Source organism: Orycteropus afer, unplaced genomic scaffold (assembly GCF_000298275.1).
Source record: "Orycteropus afer afer isolate SDZICR_OR568_19922 unplaced genomic scaffold, OryAfe1.0 scaffold00272, whole genome shotgun sequence".
Classification (NCBI taxonomy): domain Eukaryota; kingdom Metazoa; phylum Chordata; class Mammalia; order Tubulidentata; family Orycteropodidae; genus Orycteropus; species Orycteropus afer.
This window is the reverse complement of record NW_006921859.1, coordinates 283,853-309,098: the sequence shown is the minus strand read 5'-3', so window position 1 is coordinate 309,098 and position 25,246 is coordinate 283,853. Positions and strand designations below refer to the sequence as shown.

The 25,246-nt window shown below is 47.9% G+C and overlaps 1 protein-coding gene across 1 annotated transcript; it reads right to left on the bottom strand.

Annotated features, from left to right (window-relative positions):
* Positions 1 to 22,216: 22,216 nt before the first annotated feature.
* Positions 22,217 to 22,495, bottom strand: SMIM12 (small integral membrane protein 12). The gene has a single exon (XM_007950407.1). It carries the CDS (start codon positions 22,493 to 22,495, stop codon positions 22,217 to 22,219), a length of 279 nt encoding a protein of 92 aa, XP_007948598.1.
* Between the last annotated feature and the right edge of the window lie 2,751 nt (positions 22,496 to 25,246).

Below are 25,246 nucleotides of genomic sequence, written 5' to 3'. Positions count from 1 at the left end.
ACCTCCCTACCTTAGATCCAGGGCAAAGGGCAGCCCTCCTGAGCCCTCTCTTGGGAAGCCAGCAGCTTCAATGTTCCTGAAGCAGCTTCTAGTTGACTCTTTATCCTGCCTAGTCCCCAAGGACACCACCTCTGTGTGCTCCCTTCTTGAGTCAATGACCTGGTCCCAACTTTTGCTGGGGACAGAGTGATTCAGCCAGAATCTTCTCTGAGGGCCTTTCCCAGGGAACAGGGGGGTTGGAGGGAAGTTCAGCTTGGCTCCTATTACCCAGCATATCTAATTGGGGGAAGACACCCTCCTCTCAGGGAGATCTCAAACATTCGCCAGTGACTTCAGGGGGCCTTCCCCATGCCTCAAGCCCAGCCCCTTCTTGCCATCCCCCTTCTTGAGTCCTTGTCCCCACCACGCCCAAGGTTGCTTGAGCTCTTCTGGGGCATAGTGCCGAGGGCATTTGACTGCTAACCAGAAGGCTGGCAGTTCAAACCCACCAGCCAATCCTCAGAAGGAAGGTTGGGCAATCTACTTCCGTAGTGATACTGCCTTGGAAATCCGAGGAAGGGTCACTATGAGTCGGATCCGACTCGATGGCAGTGCATTTGGTTTTGGGTTTGGTACCATGAAACCATGGGGCAGTGGTGGTTCAGTGGTAGAATTTTGCCTTCCATGATCTGATAGTTCAATTCCCAGCCAATGTGCAGCTCATGTGCAGCCTTCACTTGGAGGCTGTGTATTGCTATGATGCTGAACAGGTTTCAGTAGTGGAGCTTTCCAGACTAAGATGGACTAGGAAGAAAGGCCTGGTGATCTGCTTCTAAAAATCAACCAGCAAAAACCCTATGGATCTGCAACCAGTCATGAGGGTGGTGCAGGACCAGGCACTGTATTTTGCATGGGATTGCCATGAGTTGGGACTGACTCGAAGGCAGCTAATAACAACCTTTAAAATAGATCTCCTCCCGAGATGAAACTCCTGGGACTAAGGTCCTTAGTCACCCTTTGGGCCTGGAATTGAGCTCACTCCCATTGCTTCCAGCTAAATAATAGGCATATAAGGTGAACAATTACACTTGACCGCTAACCAGAAGGCTAGCAGTTCAAACCCACCAGCCACTCCTCGGAAGGAAGATGGGGCAATCTACTTCCGTAGTGATACTGCCTCGGAAACACAAGGAGGGGTCGCTATGAGTTGGGTCTGACTCGACAGCACATAACAACAACAACAGGTATGTTCCTTAGAACAATAACCATGGGCGATCAGAAGTGCAGCATTTGCACAGGAAGAAAGGTAAGGAGGCAGGAATGCATAGACAAGAATGACACAGGGAAAAGGTGACCACGGGGAGGGAGTGTGAAGAGAGCTACTGCATTGTGAAGATTGCAGTCAATGTCACAAAACAAAAGTGTATGAACTGTTAAATGGAAAATGAATTTGCTCTGTAAACTTTCATCTAAATCACAAATAAGTAAATAAATTATAGTTGTATTGTAGATGGCGCAAGCTGAAAATTGATTAATTAAATTAAATTAAATAGATCTCCTCATCCTGTCCTTATGCAGTTCATTACTTTGTCTTCTACCCATTAGACTGTCATCCTTCCAACATATGAAGATGGCTGTGAATCCAGGACATGAGTTTTTCTACTGGAGGTGCTTTTAGAAGCATTCTAGCAGAGGCCAAGCAATCATCTGCCAGCTGCCATAAAAGGCCCACTGCAGACAGGGGCCCTGCCCAGGAGGGAAGCTGGCTTTCACTTTCAGCTGGGTAGACATGCACTGCAGGGAGAAGTCCAAGTGGAACACGGCTTCTCAGAACACCCAGAATCCACTTTCCCTCAGTCCCCTTCTAAGTGTGAAGTCTCCTGCCCACATCTCAGCCAGAATTACCTTTTCATGGCCTTTTGGCTCAAAGCTTGACACACCTAGCCACCAGCCAGGAGCTTTGTTCTACCACACTGGAACCCGTGGAGCTCTCCCCAGAAGACCACAAGAGAACTGCTCTGCTGGAAGTATGCCAGTGTCACATGGCCAAGCCATGTCAGGCCCTCCTGGCCTTCAGTGGAGGTCTGCTCCCCTGGCTCCCAAATAGAGGTAATTATGATCCCCCAACTTCCCATCCCTGGGTGGCACAGTTGAGCACTCGACTACCAACCAAAAGTTTGGCAGTTCAAATCCACACAGAGGCACCTCAGAAGGAAGGCCTAGTGATAGATTTTCAAAAGGTCACAGTCACTGAAAACTCCACATGCAATTCTACTCTGAAACACATGAGGACCCCTCCCCATGAGTAGCAACTAACTCAGTGAAACTTGGTGGGGCAGGGGGTGGGGTGTTTTCTTGTGTCCCAAAAGGCAGAGAATGACGAACTTCATTCAGGAAACCAAAGCAAAACCAACTGCCATCAAGTCAATTCTGACTCATGGCAACTCCACATGTGTCAGAGTAAAACTGTGCTCCAAAGGGTTTTCATTGGCTGTGACCTTTCAGAAATAGATCACCAGGAATTTCTTCCAGGACTCCTCTGGAGGGATTTGAATCATCAACCTTCCAGTTAGTAGCTGAATGCTTAACTATTTGCGACACCCGGGGACTGCTCAATTAAGGAAAGGGAACTAACATTTGTTGAACACCTGTCACCTATCTCCTTTAATGGACAAATTCCCCTTCTAAAAGGGAATTGCTATTGCTGGTGAAGCGGGATTTTCCAGATGAGACTAAATTGAGCTTCCAAACCAGACTCACTGGTGTGGCATCAATTTCGACTCATAGCGCCCCTCCTTGGGTTTCCAAGGCTGTATCACTATGGAAGTAGATTGCCCAGTCTGGTTATTTCTCAAACATTGAAAGGCCTCTGGGGGGGCAGCATCTATTCACAAGTGGGGAGCCTGACATAGAGGGAGTATGCAGGAGGATGGGGTTCTAGGGAAAAGGAGGAAAGAACAAGATGCCCTTTCCCTGGCCTGGCTCCCCAGACTGGGTCAGGACCCCAGGAGGAGACAAGAGCTGCTGGCAGAGGCCAAAGGAATTTTCTTTCCAGGTGGGTGGGAGAAATTACTGCTTTCAGGCCCAGGGACAAAGTATCATTAGGTTTGGGAGAGGAACATTCTCACCACTTTCTCATGAACTCCATGTGGCTCCAGTTTAGTGAGGACTAAAGAAAACATGGTGTACCCAGCACCCAAACAGTCCGTAGGCTTGAGGGCACTGGGAGGTTATTGGGCATGGACTGAGGACTCATCAGGGGTCCTGTAGCCCTCTGTGGCTTGCAGGCCAGGGTCAATCACAAAAGGACAGGCTAGGAACACACACAAGATACCTGGGAACTCTCTGAGTAGCTCGAAGACTGAGGTCCTACAGATGGGGTTAGGGGGTGGTTATGATGAAGAAAATGTAGGTCATTAAGGTCAATGTGATTCCCTTATATCCATCCACAGGTTGGTGAGACCAAGGAAATTAACACTATGAGCACTTTTAGAGAAGGGGCTCAGACTCAGAGACTAAGTCACTTGAGGAGGTAGGTGATGGAACTAATGCTGAGTCTGGCTCTCTGTACAGAGTCCATTCTGAGTACACAGAACATGCCATTCTACCTGGGCCACCTTGAAGGCCCATTTCAATGCCAGGATTCTAGGAATTCTCTTCGCCATCCTCACCCCAGGTCTATTTCCAAAGCCAATGCACTTCTGCTGAGAAATCCTCATAGCAGAGAAGGCTGAATCCACCACTGCAAACCCCTGCCTTGCCCAAGAGGCATGGCCACATCTGGTCCCTCTTATAATGCCATCTAAGAAACTGCCTACCTTTTTTAGGAATTGTGGCCCCACTCACTGCAGAAGCTGCCACGACCTTATCTGACACTTCCTCCCTAGCTACTACTTATTACTCAAAGAAAGGGATGGGTACCTGAGCCAACGTGCACCTTCTCTGGGATTTTTGGATGTGGAAAACCAGAGATCAAAGTCAGACCCTCTCCGATGACATAGCCTGTCATATACAAGCCTATCAGTCATCCTGTTTTTTAGCACGTGGGAGAAACATATCTGCAGTGAGAGCCTGGAGCCACCTTGAAGAGAGATGCAGAGGTGAGAAGCAGAGAGGGGGAGTCCTGGTGACTCTCCTGGCTGTCATTAAACTCAACTCTGTGAACTGCTAAGGTCTCTTTTTGCCTGTATAAGTGTAAGTTGCATCTTGGTCACTTGCCCAAGGCCCCATCCAGCCCCACATGCCCTTTCTCATCATTCCCCAAATAGGAAGCACAAAGAGCAACAGCGCCAGGGAAAAGAAAACTCAGGAGGGGGGCCACCAGTTGGGCTGTCCCTTGGGTTCCTCCTGACAATGGCACGGGCAGCAACATTGTTTGCTTCTGGGATGGAGACACCTTCCCGGATGCCTCCACCCTGTGGCTGGCAGTCAAGTGAGGCAGACACAGGAATGGGTGTTGGAGGCAGTCACTAGTGTCTTTGGAAGCCTTCTGATACCCTGGGGACCTCATCTCTGATCACAATTTCACAAGGGCAGTCAGGGGAGATGGGAGGAGTCAGATGAGGGACCAGAGAACAGCTTGTACTGTGCTAGGGAAAAGGGCCAGGCTTAGATGGAGAAAGGGACTGGGAGTCCTCTGACCAATAGCAGCAAGATGGATGCTTGATCTCCACTCACACCCCCAGGGAAGCCAGTCACTTTTCTTTGTCTCAGACTGTGAAACAAGCAATGGGAACAGAACATACTCTGGACTATAGGGCACCAATTTCTCTCAAGTTTGGGGATGACTTAACTTCAAGTCTCTGGTGATGTAGTAGATAAGGCATTTGGCTGCTAACCAGAAGGTCAGTGGTTCAAACCTACCAGCTGTTCCACCCACAAGAGGAAGATGGGGCAATCTACTTCCATAAAGATTGTATGACCCCAGACCACCTCTCAACCTCAGCACTTGCCAGGCTCTTCTGAATTCTAACTGCTGTGATGGCCTGTGTACCTGCCTGAAGTGGGCAAGTCCATAGGGTCTTCATAAATCTGTCAAAAACAATGGCTCCAGTTGCCAGGCATGCTAGGACTTCACCACTGGTGCAAACTGATAGGAAAGGAAAGGAACCTAAGACTTAGGCAAAGAGGCCTAACTATTTCAAAGGCATAATCTAGGCCAACCCTAATGTCTTTGAGTCAGTTTGATGTTCAGAGTAAACAGATTTCCGAACTGTGGTTTCAGGAGTTGGATATGTTCAGAGCAGGACCCCAATCCACCTGGGTAGGACAGGAGGTCCCTGGCTAAGGTAGTTGGGGTGCCCAAGCCTGGTCAGGCAGGAAAGCAGGACTTACAGATTGTATAAATGGAAAAGTGTACCTAAGGTTAGATGGCTAAGGTCCAGGGATGCCCAAGACTTGTCTGCACTAGGCTCTTTACAACAAAGCTCACTGCAGAGCCCAGCAGCTGGTCATGGCAAAATCAGGCTCTGGGACCAGGCCAAGCTCATTGAGCTAGCTCACTAACAGGAGATAGGCACCTGCAGCTAACTGTGGTGAGTAAGGAGACACCAAGAGTCACATGCAGGAATTGCAGTAGACTCTTGGGGGATGAGTGTGTCACAAGGTCAAAGCAAGGCCATGGGAATGTCTATGGTTTCTACTCCAAGGAGGGGAGACAAAACGGGAGGAGAGTTTAGAGCAGCACCTTTGAGATAAAGAGTCTACAGTAGTTGTAGCTTCCCCAGGCCTGTTGTTACTGTTAGCCACTATTGAGTCAGCCCTCAACTCATAATGGCCCCATGCACAATGGCACAAAACACTGCTCTGTCCTAGGCCATTGCAGTGCAATGACTTGCTTCATATGGCCCTTCTAGCCATTGTCATCCATTTTTTGATGTACTGTAAATCCTATTCTCTAGGCCTGTTTAGGGTGGGATGTATCTTGAGTCCCACATTGCTGGAGGGTGTGACTCAAATCACCACCCTTAGCCTCCTTGAGGGTATATATAGGAATGTTCTGGGAAGGTTCACTCTCTTGCTCTGGTTTAGTTCGTCATCATCTCACCCTTGGACTTGAGACAGGAGCCATCATCAGACCCACCGATTTGGGTTCGCCAACGCCTGCAACCACGTGAGTTGGTAGAATCCTCCAGACCTACCCACAGACTTGGGACTTGCCAGCCTGTCAGCCTCCTAGCCTCTACCACCACCATGTGAGCCATTTCCTTGGGAATTTGTGAGTTCTGTGAGATGTTACAGTGAAATACAGAACCCTGAGACAGGAGGGAGATTATTGAGGGGAGGAGGAGGAGTTGATGTCAGAGATGATGGAGGGGCATGGCAGTTTAGAAAAACTGAACATTTGGAACATCTTTAACCTCCATCTCCTAGGGACTGGTCCTGTGCTGATCTTTCTAAAAGAAATTATTCAAGCAGCCATCCTCATGCATCAGACCTCCCCAGGTCTAAGTACTTACAGTTCACACCTGAATGGACACCAAGACATGCTGTTAATCTACAAGGCCTGGAGATGGCCCAACCCAGGCACCATTCTCAGCCTACCCTCAGAGGACCCTGGCATTTGAGTGTTAGACCAAGTGCATTTGGGATTAACTCATCTGATGGAGGAGGCTCGGCATGATGAGTCCCCACTCCACAGACACACCACATAGCAGAGGAGCATGCTGGCCTCGGCCTTCAGTTATCCACAGCCTCTCTCTCCACTGGTTTATTTCCTTCTGCCTATTGAGCTCCGTGGTTATCACACCCTTTAGCTCAGTGCTATGCAGCAGAACTTTCTGCAGTGACAGAAATGTTCTGTCACCACTGTACAATACAGTAGCCACTGGTCACATGTGGCTATTGAGCACCTGAAATGTGGCTAGTAAGACTGAGGAACTGAATTTTTAATTGTATTTTGTTTTCATTTTAACACTTGCATGTTGCTACTGGCTACATACTGAACAGTATAGCCCTGGCTCTCCCATGGGACGGGGCAGTAAAACCTTCCGAAACCCAAACACTTAATTAACCATGTCTGTGCACCAGAAATGATCAGAAAGGCATCTGTGTCAGGGTAGGGCTAAAGTGACAAAGGAGAAGAGGGAAAAGAAACAAAAGGGAAAATGTATCCAGGTGATGGACATATGCATTACCTTATTTCACCCTCACAGAAACCCTGCAAAGTAAATACAATTATCTCTTTACAGACAAAGAGACTGAGACTCAAAGTCAAATGACTTGCCTAAGGCCACAGTTAGTAAGGGCCAGAGTCAATATTTGAACCCAGGTGTCTCACTCCAAAGTTCATGATATTTTCATGTCACATAGCAGAGAAAGAAAGCGGTACCTCCCTGGCGCTGCCGGGTTAGAGAGTTGAACAGGGTAGAGGCTAGCCAGCTCTCTTAACTGCTCCCTTCCTGAGCTAGGTCTGCCCTGTTACCACTTAATTATTTGGCCTGCACTGAACTTCTAGAACTCAGACACTCCCAGAATCACACATTAGGCCAAAGGCACATGGCCAAAGAAAAAGCACGTGCTTCTGTGCCGTCCATTAGTGCAGATAATTAACAGTTGATTTGATATTCTTGGCATAAAGGAGGGCAGAGTTGTGCTTTGTTTGGGCTGATATTAAAATAACTCTTCATACTCAGTGCACACGCTGACACTCTCTCACTGACAGACCAGACAGGGGTCAGCTGTGAGCTGGAAGGGAAGGAGATGAGGGTGTGGAGAGGGAACTAACATTTTTCAGATATCTAATGTGTAGGGGGGAGTGCTGGTGGCATAGTGCCTAAGGCATTTGCCTGATAACCAGAAGGCTGGCGGTTCAAACCCCACCAGCCACTCCTCGGAAGGAAGGTTGGGCAATCTACTTCCGTAGTGATGCCACCTCAGAAACCCAAGGAGGGGTCACTGTGAGTTGGATCTGACTCAATGGCAGTGAGTTTGGTTTGGTTTGGTTTAACGTGTAGGGTTGCAATGAGTTAGAACTGACTCAACAGCAAGGGGTTTGGTTTGAATATATGCATAGGAGCCCTGGTGGCGCAGTGGTAAAGCACTCAGAGGTTAACCAAAAGGTCAGCAGTTTAAACTCACCAGATGTTCCATAGGAGAAATGTGTGATAGTCTGCTTCCATAAAGATTACACACACACACACACACACACACACAACCACTGCCATCAAGCAGCCCTTTAGAACAGAGTAGAACTGCCCCATAAAGTTTCCAAGGATATAATCTTTGTGGAAGCAGACTGCCACATCTTTCCACTGCAGAGCAGCTGGTGGGTTCAAACTCAAACTGCAGACTTTTCAACTAGCAGCCAAGTACTTAACCACTGTGCCCCCAGGGCTCCTTCGGTAAAGATTACACCCTTGAAAATCCTAAGGGGCATTTCTACTCTGAACTTCTAAAACTCAGACTTGAGTTCCACTTTGAGTCACAATCAACTTGACGGCAACAGGTCTGATTTTTGTTTTTAATAGGTGCCATAGCAAGTCATGAAGACGACACAGGACCAGGTTACACTTCATTCTGTTATATGTAAGGTTGCCGTCAGTCAGAGCTGACTTGATGGCCACGAACAACAATAATAACAGTATGTGCCAGGTACCAAGCTAAAAAGTTCCCACAGATTATTTTAAGTAATGTTCATCCACTGCAGTAGCTATAAGGAGCTCTGGTGGTACACTGGGTGAGGCATATGGCTGTTAACCAGAAGGTTAAACCCACCAGCTGCTCCATGGGAAGATGAGATGATCTACTTCCGTAAAGATTTACAGCTTTGGAAACCCTATGAGTGGTTGCTATGAGTTGGAATCAACTTGATGGCAGTGGATATGTTTTTTTGGTGCAGTAGGTATGACTACACCATTTCACAAAGGCAAGACCAAAGCTCAGAGAGGTGAGGTGACTTGGCCAAAGTCAAACAGTTGATAGTGGTGGAGAATTATTTCAAAATCAAGGCCTGTCTGACCCCAAGGCCATTCCCAAGGGATGTCTCTTGGCAGAGATCTAGAAAACCCACTGCTGCTGGTAAAGGGCTTGAATTCCTCTCTGGCTCTGTCTGGCATCATGCCTGAAACCAGGCTCCTGCTGCACCCAGCCCCTCTCCGTGAAGTTCAGGCTCCCATGAGCAGAAGTGGACCCCAGCCCCCAAACCCATTGTGCTATCAGTGACAATGAGAGGCAGGCGTCCCCTTCTTACCCACCACTTTCCTCCCACCCCATGGGGCGCTGCCAGTTCAGCACAATAGTGCATTCTATGTCCAGGAGCCTCTGCTGGCGGCCCCCAGCCTTCGGCAGCCCCTCCAGACAATGGCAGGGCCCAAAAGGCCTGATAGCCGGTGACAAATGTATGTGAATGACCAGCTCACAGGAAGTGGCCTTCAATAGTCCGATAGTTTCCTGTATCCTGACATTGTGAAGGCCCACTTCCTGTGCCGTCTCTGAAAATACAACAAGGCAGAGGTGGGGGTGGGGGCAAGTCAGGGTTTCCGCGTGCCCCTTGGCCCAGACTCTCCTGCAAAATTCAATTTTCTCACCTAAGGATGCAACCAGTCCTCTGCCAAATTCCACCCAACCCTAGTCAGAACAGAACCAGATCTATTTTTAAAGATTCCACAGCTGTCCTCAGTCCCACTTCCCCCATGGCCACCCCAATTCCAGGCTCTCGGGCCTTATACTGTGAGAAAGGCTTTCTTGTGCCTACCTGTCCACCTCTGCTATGGGCTAAACACATTTCCCCTTGTCCGCTGGTCACTCTGCCCTCAATGATAACCTTCGGCAGACATACAAATGCTTATTAACACACCCTTCATCTTATCTTCCTAAGTAGATAATCACAATTCCCTCAGCTTCTTCCTAGTTTGGCTTCCTCCGTGTTGCAAAAAGCCAAGAGAACCAAGAGAGCTGAGGAAGCAGGAGGCCTACTTTATCTCTGGGCTCCAGCTGGACTTGGGGAAAGACTTTCCCAGATTGTGCTCCCCACTACACCTTGCCTCCCAGCAGAAGCTGCTCAAAGAGATTGAGACCACCTATCAAGGAGCAGGAAGGCCGGGGTGGGGGTGGAGTTAATATACGGTACCTCTAAAAAACCAAAACTCACGCTACAAGTCAATTCCGATTCTTAATGACCCCCTTTGGGTTTCCGAGGCGGTGAATCTTTACAGAAGTAGATTGCCCAGTCTTCTTTCTGCGGAGTCGCTGGTGGGTTTGAACTGCCAATCTTCTGCTTAGCAGTCAAATGCCTTAGGCACTACACCACCAGAGCTAACAACAATGCAAGGGACTGCCATGAGTCAGATCCAGCTCATAGTGACCCCTCCTTGGGTTTCCAAGGCCGCATCACTACAGAAGTAGATTGCCCGAGCTCCCTTCCGAGAAGTGGCTGGTGGGTTTGAACCACAAGCCTTCTGGTTAGCAGTCAAATGTCTTAGGCACTATGCCACCTAAGTATGTGGTAAATCCCCAGATTAAAGATAAGGACACAGAGATGCAGAAAGAGTTAAGTCACTTGCCCAGGGTCATCAGCAAATGACACAGAGCCATACTACTCAAACCCCAGTAAGAGGCAGCCATACTACCCATGGGCTTGCTCAGTGCCAGGGGACAGGTTTAGGGTCAGAGGATGGGGAGCTTATCATTTGCCCCCTCCTGTCACACTCTCTTGGGGCCCCTACTCCATCTCAGGCATTGAACATCCTCCCCCAACTTCCTGGCGCTGCAGAAGCAGCTCTGGAGGGGAGGTGGCAGCTCTCAGCCCCCAAAACAGCCAGCCTGAGTATTGTTCTCCATTTTCAATAAAGCATGCCCTGAATCAGCCTCAGGCTATTGTGGTTGCCTGGGTGGGGGTAGTTAGAGGTGAGGACAGGTCAAAAAGTGACAACTCATTCTTTCCCCTTGTAGCCTCAAGAGATCTAAGTGTTAGAGCTCAGGCAGCCAGGAGCCCCAGGCCTGGAGTGTCCTGTAATCACAAGTACGGAGTCTCTGGAGATGGAAGGAAGGAAAAGGGGAGGAAGCCCTCATGCATTTTCCCACCCTCCACCTCCCTGTCAGAGGAGGAAAAAAGGCAAAGGGGACTAACTACCAGCTTCACTTGGGTACAAAAGAGCTCCCAAGCCAGCAGACCTAAACTTAACTCCCAGCACATCCATCTTCTCATGCTGTGGTTTACAGGGTGACCTGGTCTGAGTGTGAAAAGGGAGAGAACCATTCCTGCTTTGCAGAAATCTTGAGGGGATTTGACAAGCAGCCACAAAGTGTCCAGCCCAATGCTTAGGGAAGATCAGGGAGTGAGAAGAGAGGTTTTCCTTCTCTCTTCTGAGATTTGTCTGCCTCAGGTTCCTGAAACTAACAAAGTCCACAGAATAGGAGAGTGGCTACCTATTAGCTCTTTTCCTAGAAGCAGGGCAACTCTGCTTTCCTGGAACTCAGAGGACAGGCAGAGCAGAAGGCAGTGGGCAATCTCACCTAGCCCATCCATGCTCCCTGGCACCCTAGTGCTAGCTCCTAGACCCTGGAGGACAGAAGCCAGGTAAGACCCAGGGCTGCTGACCCCAGAGAGCTGGGGAAGGGGCAAAATACCATCAGAAGCCCTGGGAAATGATCTCTAGTCCACTTAACCCTTTCAAGGCTACATTATTTTCTGCTTTTTTTTGTTGTTGTTGTTGACACCATGTGTTTTCAGTAATGGAAGGCATTTTGAATAAACTGAAAAAAAATTTTTTTGAGATGATATGGATACAATTAGTGGGACACATATGTCCCAAAGGTTTTCTGGTGCTGGGGTTAGTGGGATAAGGCCTGTTTCTTCAGATTCACACAGTTATACAGGCCCCCACCAGATGGTAGCATGCACTAAAAGTGAGGTTGTTGTTGTTGTTATGTGCCGTCGAGTCAGCCCCGACTCATAGCGACCCCTCCTTGGGTTTCCGAGGCAGTATCACTACAGAAGTAGGATTGTGCAACCTTCCTTCTGAAGAGTGGCTGGTGGGTTTGAACCGCCAGCCGTCTGGTTAGCAGGCAAGTGTCTTAGCCACTATGCTACCAGAGCTCCCAAAAGTGAGGTAGCAGCTTCTTATTAAACCCTAGAGGTGGAAAATGTAGGTGGGTACAATATGTCCCACAGGTCATGAAAGGGTTAACAAGGTTGGATGAAAGGATGTTAGGGAGGGGGGGTCCAGGGAAAGGCATAATGTTCACTGGTTCTACCTGTGGCCAATTCTGAATCCCAGAAAAGCTCTGAATCACTTCCCAACCCTTCCCTCAGCTTTTATCAGAAAACACATAAGCCCGGGGTGGTGTGTGTGTGTGTGTGTGGGTGGGGAGTCTTTGTCCTACAGTATCAGACTGAACCAGCCCAATCAGGCAGGTCAATTTTCTGGAAAAAACAACAGAAGTGATATTTGGATTCTCATTGCTGTTTCTACCCCTCCCCACCTGGTTGGGTACATAGAGAGTTGCAGAGCTCAGCTACACCAAAGGCAGCTGTGTTATCCCCTTCAGAGTCAGTGGCTCCTACTGGGAGAGCCAGGGGCAAGGCTGGGGCTGTATCAACCTCCTCCCCAAGCGGAAGGGTGTCCAGGCTCTGATAAGGCAGGCGGGAAGGATAGGACCCATGGTGCCTGCTGACTGTTCCTTCACCCCAGAGACCAGAGGGGTAATCAACTAGCAGAGCCTTCCGGCCTCCGGCCTCTCACTCCCACCCTAAGGTCTCTTGGAGGAGAAGGGGAGGAGCCAGCAAGTTTCATCCCAGGACCAAGCAAACAGCCTAGGGAGCAGTGGGCCCCTGGCCTCAGGAGCCTGAGCACCCCATATCAAAGGCTCTGGTTGCTGCCACTCTCCTCTGCAGAGACGCAGCCCTTTCCAGATGTGTGCTCCAGATGTGCCCTGGATATCTTCTCTGGCCTCATGATCTAGGGGATCGTAAGGAATGAACTGGAGGCCTGAGCCTCCCAGTGGGAGAGTGCTCTGGGAACCACTCAGTCCTACCCCTCAGCTGCCCCCAGCTTCTACAGCCTCCTACAGAAATCTCCATCAGCCTGCAGGCCAGAGTCATCCCAGGGCAGGGCTGCCTTGGAGTTGGGGGTGCCAGGTGGCACTTGGGTGCTGCAAGATACCAACGTCTCATAGAAAGTGACTAGTGAGTCACAGTAGTGGAACAAGGAGCATCAAATGGCAGAGATAAAAGTGATGGGCTAAGGATGCCCACGCCATTCTGCAGCCCTCTTCCACAGCATTACTGTAGGCTTCAGTTTCTCTTCTATACTCAGGCACCCCTTCTTAGAGCCCAGAGAGACATGAGGGTCCTGAATGTGGCTTAATACATGGAGTGGAATAAACATTAGTAATCACAGTAACCATCTCCTAAGTGCTACCTGTAGAGCTCTGGTGGTTCAGTGGCTAAAGCATTTGACTAATAACCAAAAGGCCAGTGGTTTGAACCCACCAGCCACTCTGCTTCCGGAAAGACTTAGAGCCTTGGAAACCCTATGGGACAGTTTTACTGTGTCAGACAGGGTCATTATGAGACAGAACAGACTTGAGAGCAGTAGGATTTTTTTTTTAAAAAGTGCTACCTATACGTGAGTCTCTGTTCTAAATGCTTTACATGTTTTCTTTTAATCCTGGGCAATCTTTTAACCCTATAAGTAATACACTAAGTCCCATCTGACACGTGAGATTGAAGCACTGAGAAGCATCTTACCAAATGACCCAGTGCTGTAAGTGGCAGTACTGAAGCCCATCAAGGCACCTCCAGAGCAGAGGTTTTGGGAGGGGGCAGGTGGGCCCTGAGCCCAGTGAGGTCCCAGCAGATACATCAGGGCCACCAGAGCCAGCCAAGGACCAGCTTTAGAAACAACAACAGCTGAACAATTCCCCTTGTCATCAATCGACCAAATGATAAACATACCGGCCTCCCATCTGTGGGAAAGACTGTGACCTCTTACCCTCCCACACGTGGGGAAAACAGCTGGGAGAGCATTAAAGGGGCAGAGCTATGCCTAGAGTATATCTGTGGTCTCTGCACTGGGAAAATGAAACCAGCAAAGGGGCAGGAAAAGCAGATTGCACCCTTCATCAGCACTTGGCTGCAAACCAAAAAGCTGGTGGTTCAAACCCACTTAGCAGCTCCTCAGAAGAAGACCTGGTGATCTGCTGCCATAAAGATTATAGTGTAAAAAACCCAATGGGGCAATTTTGCCCTGTCACACTGGGTCACCAGGAGTTAAAAATCAAATCAGTGATACCTAGCAGCCACAACCTGCATCAGTGGTAGGTCTCGTACAGCCAGAGGTACTGTAGCTGTGCCCGCTGGCCATCGAGCACACGGGTGTTTCCTCTCATCCAGTCAACCGCTCTGAAGACCAGAAGCTGACTCAGTCTGATGGGATGACAAGATGCAAGAGGGAAAGGGGAAGGACAGGGGCATGGGGTGCCTACCAGACCAGCTCTGCCAATAACGCCCTGTGTTATCTTGCCGTTTCCTCGGGGGCCTCAGATCCCCTTTGTTAATATAAGGTCACTCAGTGCTCTTCTCTCTTCTACTGGGATTTCTTGGAGAAGAGGGACAAGTAAGAAGAGGGTCTCATACAAATACAAGTTTTACATCAGCTTCTTGATCAAATAGGGAAACCAAAACCTACCCCATCTTTTTCAAAGCTTCCAGGCCTGACCTCCAAGCCCCCTACCCTCCCAGACCACCAGAGAGAAGCCCCTAAGGAGAAACAGCACACAGGAGAGAAGAGCCACAAGCTGCAGCTCTCCTAGGCATTCACACCCCTTCCCAGGGTTTCCTTACCCCAACGGTTGGCCTAGAGTCAGCCAAGAAGCTGATCTGAGCCCCACCTGGAAAGAGCATTAAGTGGCTCCCTGGGCTCAGACCCAGGGCCTTGCTGGACTCCTTAGAGTTTCCCATCCACCCTGCTGGGCTGCTGCAGAGCTTTGATCACTACTACACGAAGGGCTTCCTGAATGCTTTCCTGAGGACATTGTTCCCCTCGACAGAGTCATCAGGGTCAAATTCATCATGGGCTATCCTGGTCCATGTCCTACCCAGTAGGGAAACCCAGCCTCTGCCCAAGCCCCACTTCCCCTGGGAAAATGAAGCCAGCAGATGCTTTTGATTTCACTTATAACCAGCTTTGGGGAAGGCAACTGTACCAAAACATAGCTGTCATTAGCTTTGAGCTGCCAGGCAACTCAAAAGCCCAAAGCTGGTAGCCCTACTCCCTTATCCTTTAAAGAGGCTTGTCTCTCACCCAGCCCAGCACCTGCTCCCACCCAGAATCACAGTCAGGGGCCTCTTAGTTCATTCAACATTTATTGGCAGTGACTATGCCCCAAGCACTCTCCAAGGGTCAAAAAGGTAAGACTTGGTTCCTGCCCTCAAGGAACTCACAGTCTAGCAAGAAACAGACAGTGCCTTGTAACAAATGCTACCACAGAAGAATGAACAAAGGGCTGGTGAAGCAGGAGGGGAATGACAATCTCTGCTTAGTAGGTATGGACCTTCATCTGTGAAATCTCAATGTGCAACTAGGAGTTTGTCAGGGCAGCAAGATGCACAATGCACATGGAGGCATCAAGGTTTGAACAGTGTAACATTCACGGAAAAGCAAAACTAGCTCATGATGGGGAGTGATGGGGGTCGCAGCTGAGGAGGAAGGTTGGGGCAAGGTAAGAGATAACTTGCATGCTATGCAAGGGGCTTTTTTCTGTAGGTAATAGAAGCCTTCTGGTTAACAGTCAAATGCCTTAGGTGTTACGCCATCAGAGATCCCCTAATAGAAGCCTCAAGTCTTTAAGGAGAGTGACCTCATCAAACACATGCTTTAGAAAAAAAAATGCTGGAGAATTTGCAGGAAGAGACCAAAAGTTTAAGCAAGACATATTGAGGACCTAAAGCAGGGGAGTGACATGGAGAAAAGTGGGTAAGTTCTAGATACTGAAGAAGTGGGTCATCTCAGGCCAGTGGTGGAACCCACAGGAGGGGAAGGTGAGTAGAGGGGTAAGAGGCAAATGCAACTTGGAGATCTCCATCTGAGCAACAGGACAGAGGAGATGAACTCTGTGCTAGGTGCTGTGCTGGGTGTTTTTATAGATTATCTCAGTCTCTGCAACAACTCTGAGAGGTGGGGAGAATTATCCCCATCTTACAGGTGGAACTTAGAGAAGTAACTTCACAACTAGATTAGAGTTGAGCTTCAAACCCAAAACTACATTTTTAACCAGGATACTATCTTTGTTGTTGTTGTTGTTGTTGTTATTTGCCATCGAGTCGGCCCCGACTCATAGCGACCCCTCCTTGGGTTTCCGAGGCAGTATCACTATGGAAGTAGGAATGCCCAACCTTCCTTCCGAGGAGTAGCTGGTGGGCTTGAACCGCCAGTCTTCTGGTTAGCAGTCAAGTGCCTTAGGCACTATGCTACCACAGCTCCTATCTTGGATAAGTTAAATGTGAGAAGCCTTGGAAAATCTAGACAGAGATGTATAGTAGGCAGTTTCAAGTAATGGTCTGGGGCTTAGAAGTTCAGAGCTAGAGATGTACTTGTGGGAGTCATCAGCACAGATGTGCATGGTGACTGAAGTCATGGATGAGGTTAGAACTGCCTAGGAAATAAAAAGGACAAGAACAAAGCTGGAAGAACACCCATGCTGAGGAGGGCAGGGATGGAAACTGAGATGGTGGTGAGGGTGTCAAATCCTGCAAAGAGCTAGAGCATGACTAGGACCAAAACAAGGCCATGAGATCTGCAACTACACAGGCCTTTAGCCAAAATGGTTTCACCGTGTTAGGAGTGGAGGCAGAGACCACGCAGCAAAGGGTATAAAGTGATTAGCTGGAGCTATGGAAGCTATGAGTATGAACTGCTTATTCCAAAGAAAAGGAAAATAAAGACTTGAGTGGAAGAGTAGGGTCTAGGAAAGGTTTATGATGGGAGACTTGAGTAATTTTATGGCTCATAAGAAGGAGCAAGATCACAGAGAATAACTGGATAGAAACAGAGGATAACTGTAAAAAAATAAAAAAAGTATGTGACAGTGACCATATATATGTAACCACAAAACCTAAAATATTTACTACCTCACCCTTTACAGAAAAAGCCTGCTGACCCCTGGACAAATAAAAGCAGTGATTCCCCAAGTGTGGTCCCCAGACCAGCAACATCAGCATCACCTGGGAACTTGCTCAAAATGCAAATTACGGGACCCTACTCCAAACTTACTAAAATCAGAAACTCTAGGTTGGGGCTCAGCAGTCTGTTGTATGATCCCTCCAGGCGATTCTGATGCACGCACACTGGAGAATCACTGAGTTAGAAGGTTAAAGGGAAGAAAAGATACGAGATTTCAACCATAATGGCCAGTCCCTTCTCTCTGAAACAGAAGACAATGTAAACGCAGGGATGAGGCTGGGGGGCTTGGAGAGATTAGTTTGAAAAAATCACCTTGAAGTATTGCAGACTTGTTGCATCCAGACCTATAAACGTGAGAAAGTGGCAGGGAACATGGGTATGCAAATTCCTTCAGCTGAACTTGACTGCTGGTTTCAAGGGGAATGTATGTAAAAGGAATTTGATAACCAGATAAATAATGTTACTAATTTAACTCAAAAAGAATAAACTGTACAACAGAGGCACTGCTGGAAAGAATGAAAACTGATAGGCTAGTTACTGATTACTCTTCACTCTTAAAGCTCATTCCTCGAAGTCTTTTACTGAGCAAATGTTTTAAGAAAGACTACGTGTACATAGAAGGAATAAAGGAACTTGTATTCATGTTTCATTATGAAAACAAGCTGCCACTGCAATTAGATAAAACATGAGTTTTACTGTGATGTAACATTTAGTTCTTGCCTATTTTCAAAGCCCTCTAAACTGGCTCATCATTCTTCACATTGTCAACAGGAAACGTATCATCCCCATTTTGCAGGTGGGAAAACCATGGGCAGAAAGAAGTGGGCCATTATGTCCATCAAGTTGTCTTGACTCTAAGTCTCAGGATCCATCCTGACACATGACCCTCGTGGGCATTCTGCAATACTCTGTTCCCCACTTTTTTGCTGACCTCACAAACAATACTGAGAAAACACGACCTACTTAGTAACTAACGCAGGCCTGAAGCCTAAGCTCCCCCTGGCCAGCCTGGTCCTTAGGCAAGGCAGTCTTTTATATAAAATATTCCTAAAAACCCTCGGCCCCCAGACCCTGTGGGGTTCCCTATTACCACACTCTGCCAACTAGTGCCACCCTCTCTCCCAGATCCCCCACTTTACCAGGATCACAAGGACATATGCAACTACTGCCAGAAATGTGGACTTTTCCTGGCATAAAATTCAAACAAAAAACCATTAAAAAGCAGCTAACATTTACTGAGCACCTACTGCTGTTGTGCACTATGCTATAATATAATACCCTGTCCTTACAACAACCTAGCACAAACAGGTATTCCTGTCCCCATTATACAGATGAGAATTCTGAGGTTCTCAAAGGCTGAACGACTGGCCCAACATCATTCAGCCAGTTGTGGGGCAGTATCCGTTATTTAAATCTACCATGTTCTAGAATCCACTGTATTTTCTCTGCCCCACTGGGCTGGCTCACCACTCTACAAGTACTTAGAGACCCTCAACAAAGTGGAAAGGGAACTGTGGAGAATGACAGGAGCTTTTTCATCTTCTCTGCCCAGCTCCCAATCCAGAGGTGAGGCTACTTCCACGGTGTTTCACGCGACTGGGCCCTGGAAAGCTGACAAGAGCCAAAAGGCTCCCTGGCAGGCTAGGCCTGGCAGCTGCCCAGCAGACTTATGCTAACACAGCAACTGGCACAGGAAAGGGTCAAAAGAGAGTGGAAAAGCACCAGACACGGAGCTGCTGAGTGAAGAGAAGTGATTCCTGCCGTGCTTGGACAAGATAATCCTGTGCCAAAGCCCCCACCATCACTGGGCCGGCAAGAGACCTGAGGAGCAGCAAGCAAAAAGCCCCAAAGCCTCACGCACATCCACTGACTAATGGGTGTCAGTGAATCGTGACTGCTGGGCAGTCATAGAGGTTCACATGCCTCCAAGGTGAGTCAGCGAGCATGGAAGAAAACCAGTCCATGCCCTGGTTCAGCCCAGCAGCTCCAACCTGCCTGTGCCCACATCCACATGAACCCTGCTACCGTCAGCTGAGGAAAGGCAAGGGAGTGGGCATTACCTCAGAGTCATGGCTGCAGCAGCTGGTTTCAGCCAGCCCAGGGGAAAGGAAGATGTAGTTGGGAATAACAGTAGACTCCCTAGAGGCAGAAATTCAGTGAGGACCTGCCCTTTTCAACTATTTTAAAAGGGGCACAAAGTGAGGCGGGAGGAAGGGAGCAACTTGGATTTCCAAAGATAGGGCTGCCTTAACCAGGCACTGGGTGACAGGGTTATTCTAAAATATCTGAAAATCCAAAAACGTCTTCATCTGTGGGAAAACTGTTTTGGTGGCGTTTCTGTAGTTTGTCTTCCTCGGCTGCTCTGCTTAGGCTGCCACACAGTGTGCACGTGCAAGGTGTCCAGAAGCATTCTGAAGGAAACCAGTCCTGGGATCCAATATTTGCCACAGTCGTTACATTGCTACAAAAATGTATAGCTTATTATCTCAGATTTCATTAGGAGGACAGGGACAATTTTAGAGGTCACAAGTTGGCAACCTACAGGTATATTAGCACGCGAAGAATCTTTCTGAAAAATGAATTGTCAGCATTTTGAAAATCAGGAGGTTCCACAAGAAGAAAAAACATCTGAATTTCTAACATCTCTTAGGTTAAAAAAAAAAAAAGGAAAATCTGTTAACACTGGGCAAGCAGTACAGACTGGAAGGAGCCCAATAGCCACTGTCCCCTGTAGGCAGACCTGGGCTTTTCTGCCGTCCTGAATGACCCCTGTGGGCATCCAGTTTTGCTTCTCTTGGTTCAGCCCAGTGAAGGGCTCCCAAGCTTAGTCATGCTCAGTACTACCACACGGTGGCAGCACTGGTCGGCCGATGAGGACTGCCCATCAGCCAGCGCCTGTTAAGAAGCCAAGGTGAGCAGATCCTTTCTGTACCAGAAATCTCATTCTTTGCTGAAGTAACAGACAACCCTTCCCCATACACCCTGGCAGACTGATTACCTGACAAGCAACAGCGGCTCATTTCGGCAGTCCCATTATGCTTCCACGACACTGAGGGGGTACCACCAACTTGCGGGTTCCCTCCTGCCCTGGCCAGCTCCCCCTGTTCTATAGCTAGCATCTTGACTGTTCTAGGAAACCTCCCCTCACCTAACCACTAATAGCATTCTCTCACCTAAAAAGTGCCAAACCCTGGGTCAGATTAGGGGAGAAAGAACCTGAGCTGAGAAGCAGGGCACACACCACCCCGGTTTTGTCATGACCAATTCGTCCTCCACCTAATACTCATTATTTCCCTTTGCTCACTTAGGTTAAATGCCAGGGAACTTCATGAGCAACAGGTTCCTATGCCCCTCACCCCCTCACCAGCAACATTGTCAGTGGTAGGGTTTACCAGAACTCCTACTTTCTTTAGGAAAGACATTGGTATCATATGTTGAGACCCTTCAAATTACTCATCCCATTTCATCCAAAATTTACTGTTCTACCCTTTACTCCCAAACGCAGAAAAAGCCTTCTATAAGATAGTCACTGCAGTACTTATACCAGTGAACCACCCCAAACCACCTGAATGTCCAGCAATCGGGAAACTGTCAAAAATAAACTATGCTATATTTGATTTGATGAGCAGTTATGCAGCTGTAACAAACAACAGACTATGAAGAGCACATGATAAGATGGGAAAATTATTGTAATATGAAATGCTATGTGAAAAAAGAATATAAAACTAAATGTAGAGTAATGACCCAAACCCAACCAAATCCACTGCCAACAAGCTGATTCAGACTCAGAGCAACACTACAGGACAGAGCAGAACTGCCCCAGAGGGTTTCCAAGGCTGTCAATCTTTGCAGAAGTGGACTTTCTCCCACAAAGCTGGTGGGTTCAAAGTGTCAACCTTCTGGTTAGCAGCCACGCATTTTAAATACTCTGCCACCAGGCTCCTCATAGTAATAACCACCACCTATTAAAAAAAAAACAAAAAAACCTATGCAGAGAATTAGTGAAAGCTAACAAAATGCTAAAAGTGGTCATATAGGAGTGCTAGGAGTACAGGTGACCTTTTTTTATCCTTACCAAATTTTCTGTGTTCTCATTCCCCTTTAATAGGGGAAATTGTGTGTATGCTTGTGTGTGTGTGTGTGTGTGTGTGTGTGAGAAAGAGAGAGAGAGAGAGAAACTGGGAAATTTGATAGCCGCTGTCAAGCTCCCCTGCTCTAATGCAATCTAGCCTTTGAAAGGTCCTATGATCCTCTTGTTTTCATACTAATAAGGCTCTTGGGACCTGTACCTCCAGGATTTCACCACCACACCAGTAAACAAAGCTTTGAGGGCCCCAGAGTCCTTAGTTAAACACTGTTACCCTACTCTGATGTATCTGCACTTACATAACTCCTAAGGAAACGCCAAATAGGATATGATCAGTATGGTTCTCAGATGCCAGTTTAATCATGTTTTGACTATACAATCACTGGATGGGGGAAAAGGGAGAGGGTGAAAGATGGTGATAGTTTTTAAGCAAATTCACCAGTGATGTCACTCCCTACCCCAAGATGAATAACCTGGGCTTCCAAGAACAGAAAAACGCTTTCCTTCCCCCAAGGAATCCCACTCCTGAGCTGGGAGGATAGGCTTTCCGAAAGAACCAACACAAAGGGCAACTAGCGAAGGGAGCCAGGCAGCTATTCAAAGCCTTCCCAGTGCACACAGGAACAAAAAATGTGGGCATCCCTCCTAAAGCTAACACCCAAGTCCCCCAGTGCTATTTGAGGCCACTTCATAAACAGTCACTGATGGGACAGCAGTGGTTCCCCACCTCCTCTAAGCAGTACACCCATAAGCTCAGGAGCCTGAGCAGTGGTGGCCACCACTCAACGGATGTAGCCTTCAGGCAAGAACGCATAAGGGCCTTCTTCTTCACCGGTCCCTCAACTGCTGGTGGGTCTGCCTGGCCCTAGAAGAGCAGCCAGTATGTATGTGGATGTGTCGTGCGGGGGTGGGGGAGCCAAAATAGGCAACAACAAAGCAAATCGGAGGTGGGGTCTAGGGCTGAGTCGACATGTTGGCAAGACCAGTCATGGCCCATGGAAGGACCCATAGGGCCCCGTTTCCTCCATTAACTCTTCTCTGGGCGGTTTCTGTTCAGGACAGCTTTTGGGGCAAACTCCAGCTTGTCCTTAAGGCTCACCACCTGGGTGTGGTCCTTGCCCAGCAGCTCATCTAGTTTGCGGTCCTCTCGGCGCTCTGAGATGCTCTTCTCTTCCTCCAGAGGCTGCGGATCCTTTCCCCGGATGAACCATTCCAGGTGGTAGCCCACAGCCCCGACCACGAAGGCCACCGGAAATGTGACGTAAGGAGCATAGGTACGCACCACGGTCCAGAGCACAGGCCACATGGCACCTGCAGAAGAGGATAAGGCAGCATTAGGGAGAAACAGGACCCCCTCTCCCATCAACATGGACAACCCACAGGGCCCTCCAATTACCAGGGAGCTTGGCCTAATTTACTGAGCACTCACCCCATGCAGACCACTGCCAGAGGGTACCTTGTTTATTCAGCAGTTGAGTCCCTGAAATGGTCTAGGAAGTTCTGAAAGATTCACTGTTGGGGAACAGAGGGGAGAGTCTCCATGTCATCTGCTACCCTTTGACTACTGTGGATCCAGAGATAACAGTGTTTCCTGTGAGGGGATCTCTAAGCTTTACTAAGTAGAACTCTAAGCCTACCTCTGACCCTAGGCCCTCCCTCGAGTTTGGCGACATTTAAAGAAGGGGAAAGAAGCCTTTCTCTGCTCTACACATGAGCACAGACACGTACTCCCCCCTGCCCCTGCACACAGTCCCATCACAAATGTCCTGGCCCCAGGATGATGACACGTAGTTGCTTTTCCTCATGTAACATGTAAGAAGCATATTTAAACAGCCAAAACCCTAACCCGTTACCCAAGCATTCTGGATTTTAGATAAACAGATTAAGGGGTTTTTTTTGTTTTTCCTATTCTAAACTTAGTTTTTCTAATACAGCAACGGGACAAACCTATACTTTACTGGCCAAACTACCTATGTAGGGTTTCCAAGGCTACATGGACTCCAGATATCCTATAAAAGTCATAAAAGTTGGAGGAACCCCTGAAACTAATGAACTATTGTTCTGAAATAATCTTTAAACCTTAAACCAAAAATGCCCCCAGAAGTCATCTGAAAACCAAACAATAGTTTAGCTAATTTTTTTTTTTTTTTTTTTAAAAAGGTCTGCCTTGACCACTGTGCTCTTTTAAGAACGATCTCCATGGGATCACACTGGCAACAGCAACTCGAAAGATTAGCTAGGAACCTTAGGGGGCAGTGAGTGTATGTTACTGAGGGAGGATCAACTCAGAAAAAGAGGCCAAGAATGGTTACACATCTCAAAGAACGTTAATTAACGTAACCAAATGGTATATGCATAAACTGTTGAGTTGGTGTGTTTTGCTATGTATATTCTCAACAACAAAAAAATAAATAAAATTATTTTAAAAAGAAAGAAAACCCTAGCAGCATAGTTCTACTCTGACACACAGGGGGCCACCAGGAGTCAGACCAACTCGAGAGCATCTGGTCAGTGTCTTATGTGCCAGGCCTTAAGAACTTTATATACACTATCTCACTTAAATCTCCCGTCCACCCCATGAGGCAGGTGGCATTATCAGACGATTAAACGTGCCCCAAAGTCTCAAGTACAAGATCATTCTGTCTGTACCCCTCCAGGTATTTCTCCAACTCGGTTCTCTGCTCTAAAGTAGACAATTGAAATTTCACCAAGATGACTTTCTCCTTCTTTCTCTTTGGTTCCAGTTTTATCTTTGGAAGAATCTTAGTGTTCTCTGGACCTAGGATTATGATGGACCATCATCAGAAAAAAAAAGGCAAGCCCACAGCAGCTCCAAGATCCCTCTCTTGGTTCTTCATCTCAGCATCAGGCACCATGTTGGACAATTTACACGAGTCATCACCCGATCCTCACAACACTTCTGTGAGGTAGGAAATATTAACCTGGATTTTTGTCTAAGGCCACACAGGCTCAGAGACTCTCCAACTTTGAAGCCTGTGTTGCTTCATTGTGTAAGAACACAATGCAGATATATGCCTGGGTTTTGTACATATCCTGAATTTAGGGCAAACTTCCTGCAGTTTTTTCCCCATCAGCTTAGCATTTACTTACCTGGGGGAGCCTCCCTTTCTGTAAACTCTGAGACAGGGCTCAGAGATTTGTGAAATTCTAATATTCAGAAGTTAAAAGAGCCATCCCTGAGGAATCCCAAACCTAGTACTTCTCTGTTTTCTTTCCTACCTTATAAACAAGGTCGTTTTCTAAGTAAACATTTCCCCTAAAGACTAACTCCCCATTCAGACTCCCAACGTTTGAAGACATACTAAGCATGAGTTCACAACTAATATTCTCTCTCTCTCATAGGCAGCTCAGAGTGTCTGTCGTCTTGTTCACATTCTACTCTTTACTATGTCAATTCATTCATTTATTCAATCCTCAAAACACTTTCATTGTGTCAGGAAATGCCAGGCTTACCCCTTGACTGCATTTCTCTTAAGAGGGCAAGAAACAGGTATGTGCTGTCGACCACTGTGCTCTATCCATTCTCCTTCGCCTCCACCCTCACCTGGCATAAAGTGCCCAAAAAAGCTTTGTTAAATCACAGCTCAAGCAACTCAGTAGTGTAAAACTACAGCAGTCAGCCACCCTCTCTCTCTGAAAGTGGCAGGAACACAGTAGATGCATTTGCTGTCTAGAGGAAGCTAGATACTCTATCAAGTCACTCTCAAAGTATTAAAGGGAAAGAAAAAGATGTGTCTCGCAAATACAGTGATGCATTATTTCCAACTTGGCATAGAGCTGCCAAGGCGTCCGGTAAAGGTCCACTGGGCTGCCGGGAAATCCACCCTTAATCCGGGACCCCAGAAGCTGCAGTAGTAAAGTCGAGAACTGCTAATTAAGGCAGAGGAGGCCTGAGCAGGGTAGGAGAGTTAATCCCGGCCGTCTCTCGAGTCTCGTTCTGGGGACACGGGCACGGGTGAAATCAAAGTCCAAGTATCTACCCTTCCTCCTCTTCTGGGTTCCTGGTCCTCTGCCCCTATTCCACCACGTTCATGGC

Bases quoted from the DNA above. Each gene is read 5' to 3' on its own strand.
- SMIM12 (XM_007950407.1), bottom strand. From the start codon at position 22,495: ATGTGGCCTGTGCTCTGGACCGTGGTGCGTACCTATGCTCCTTACGTC.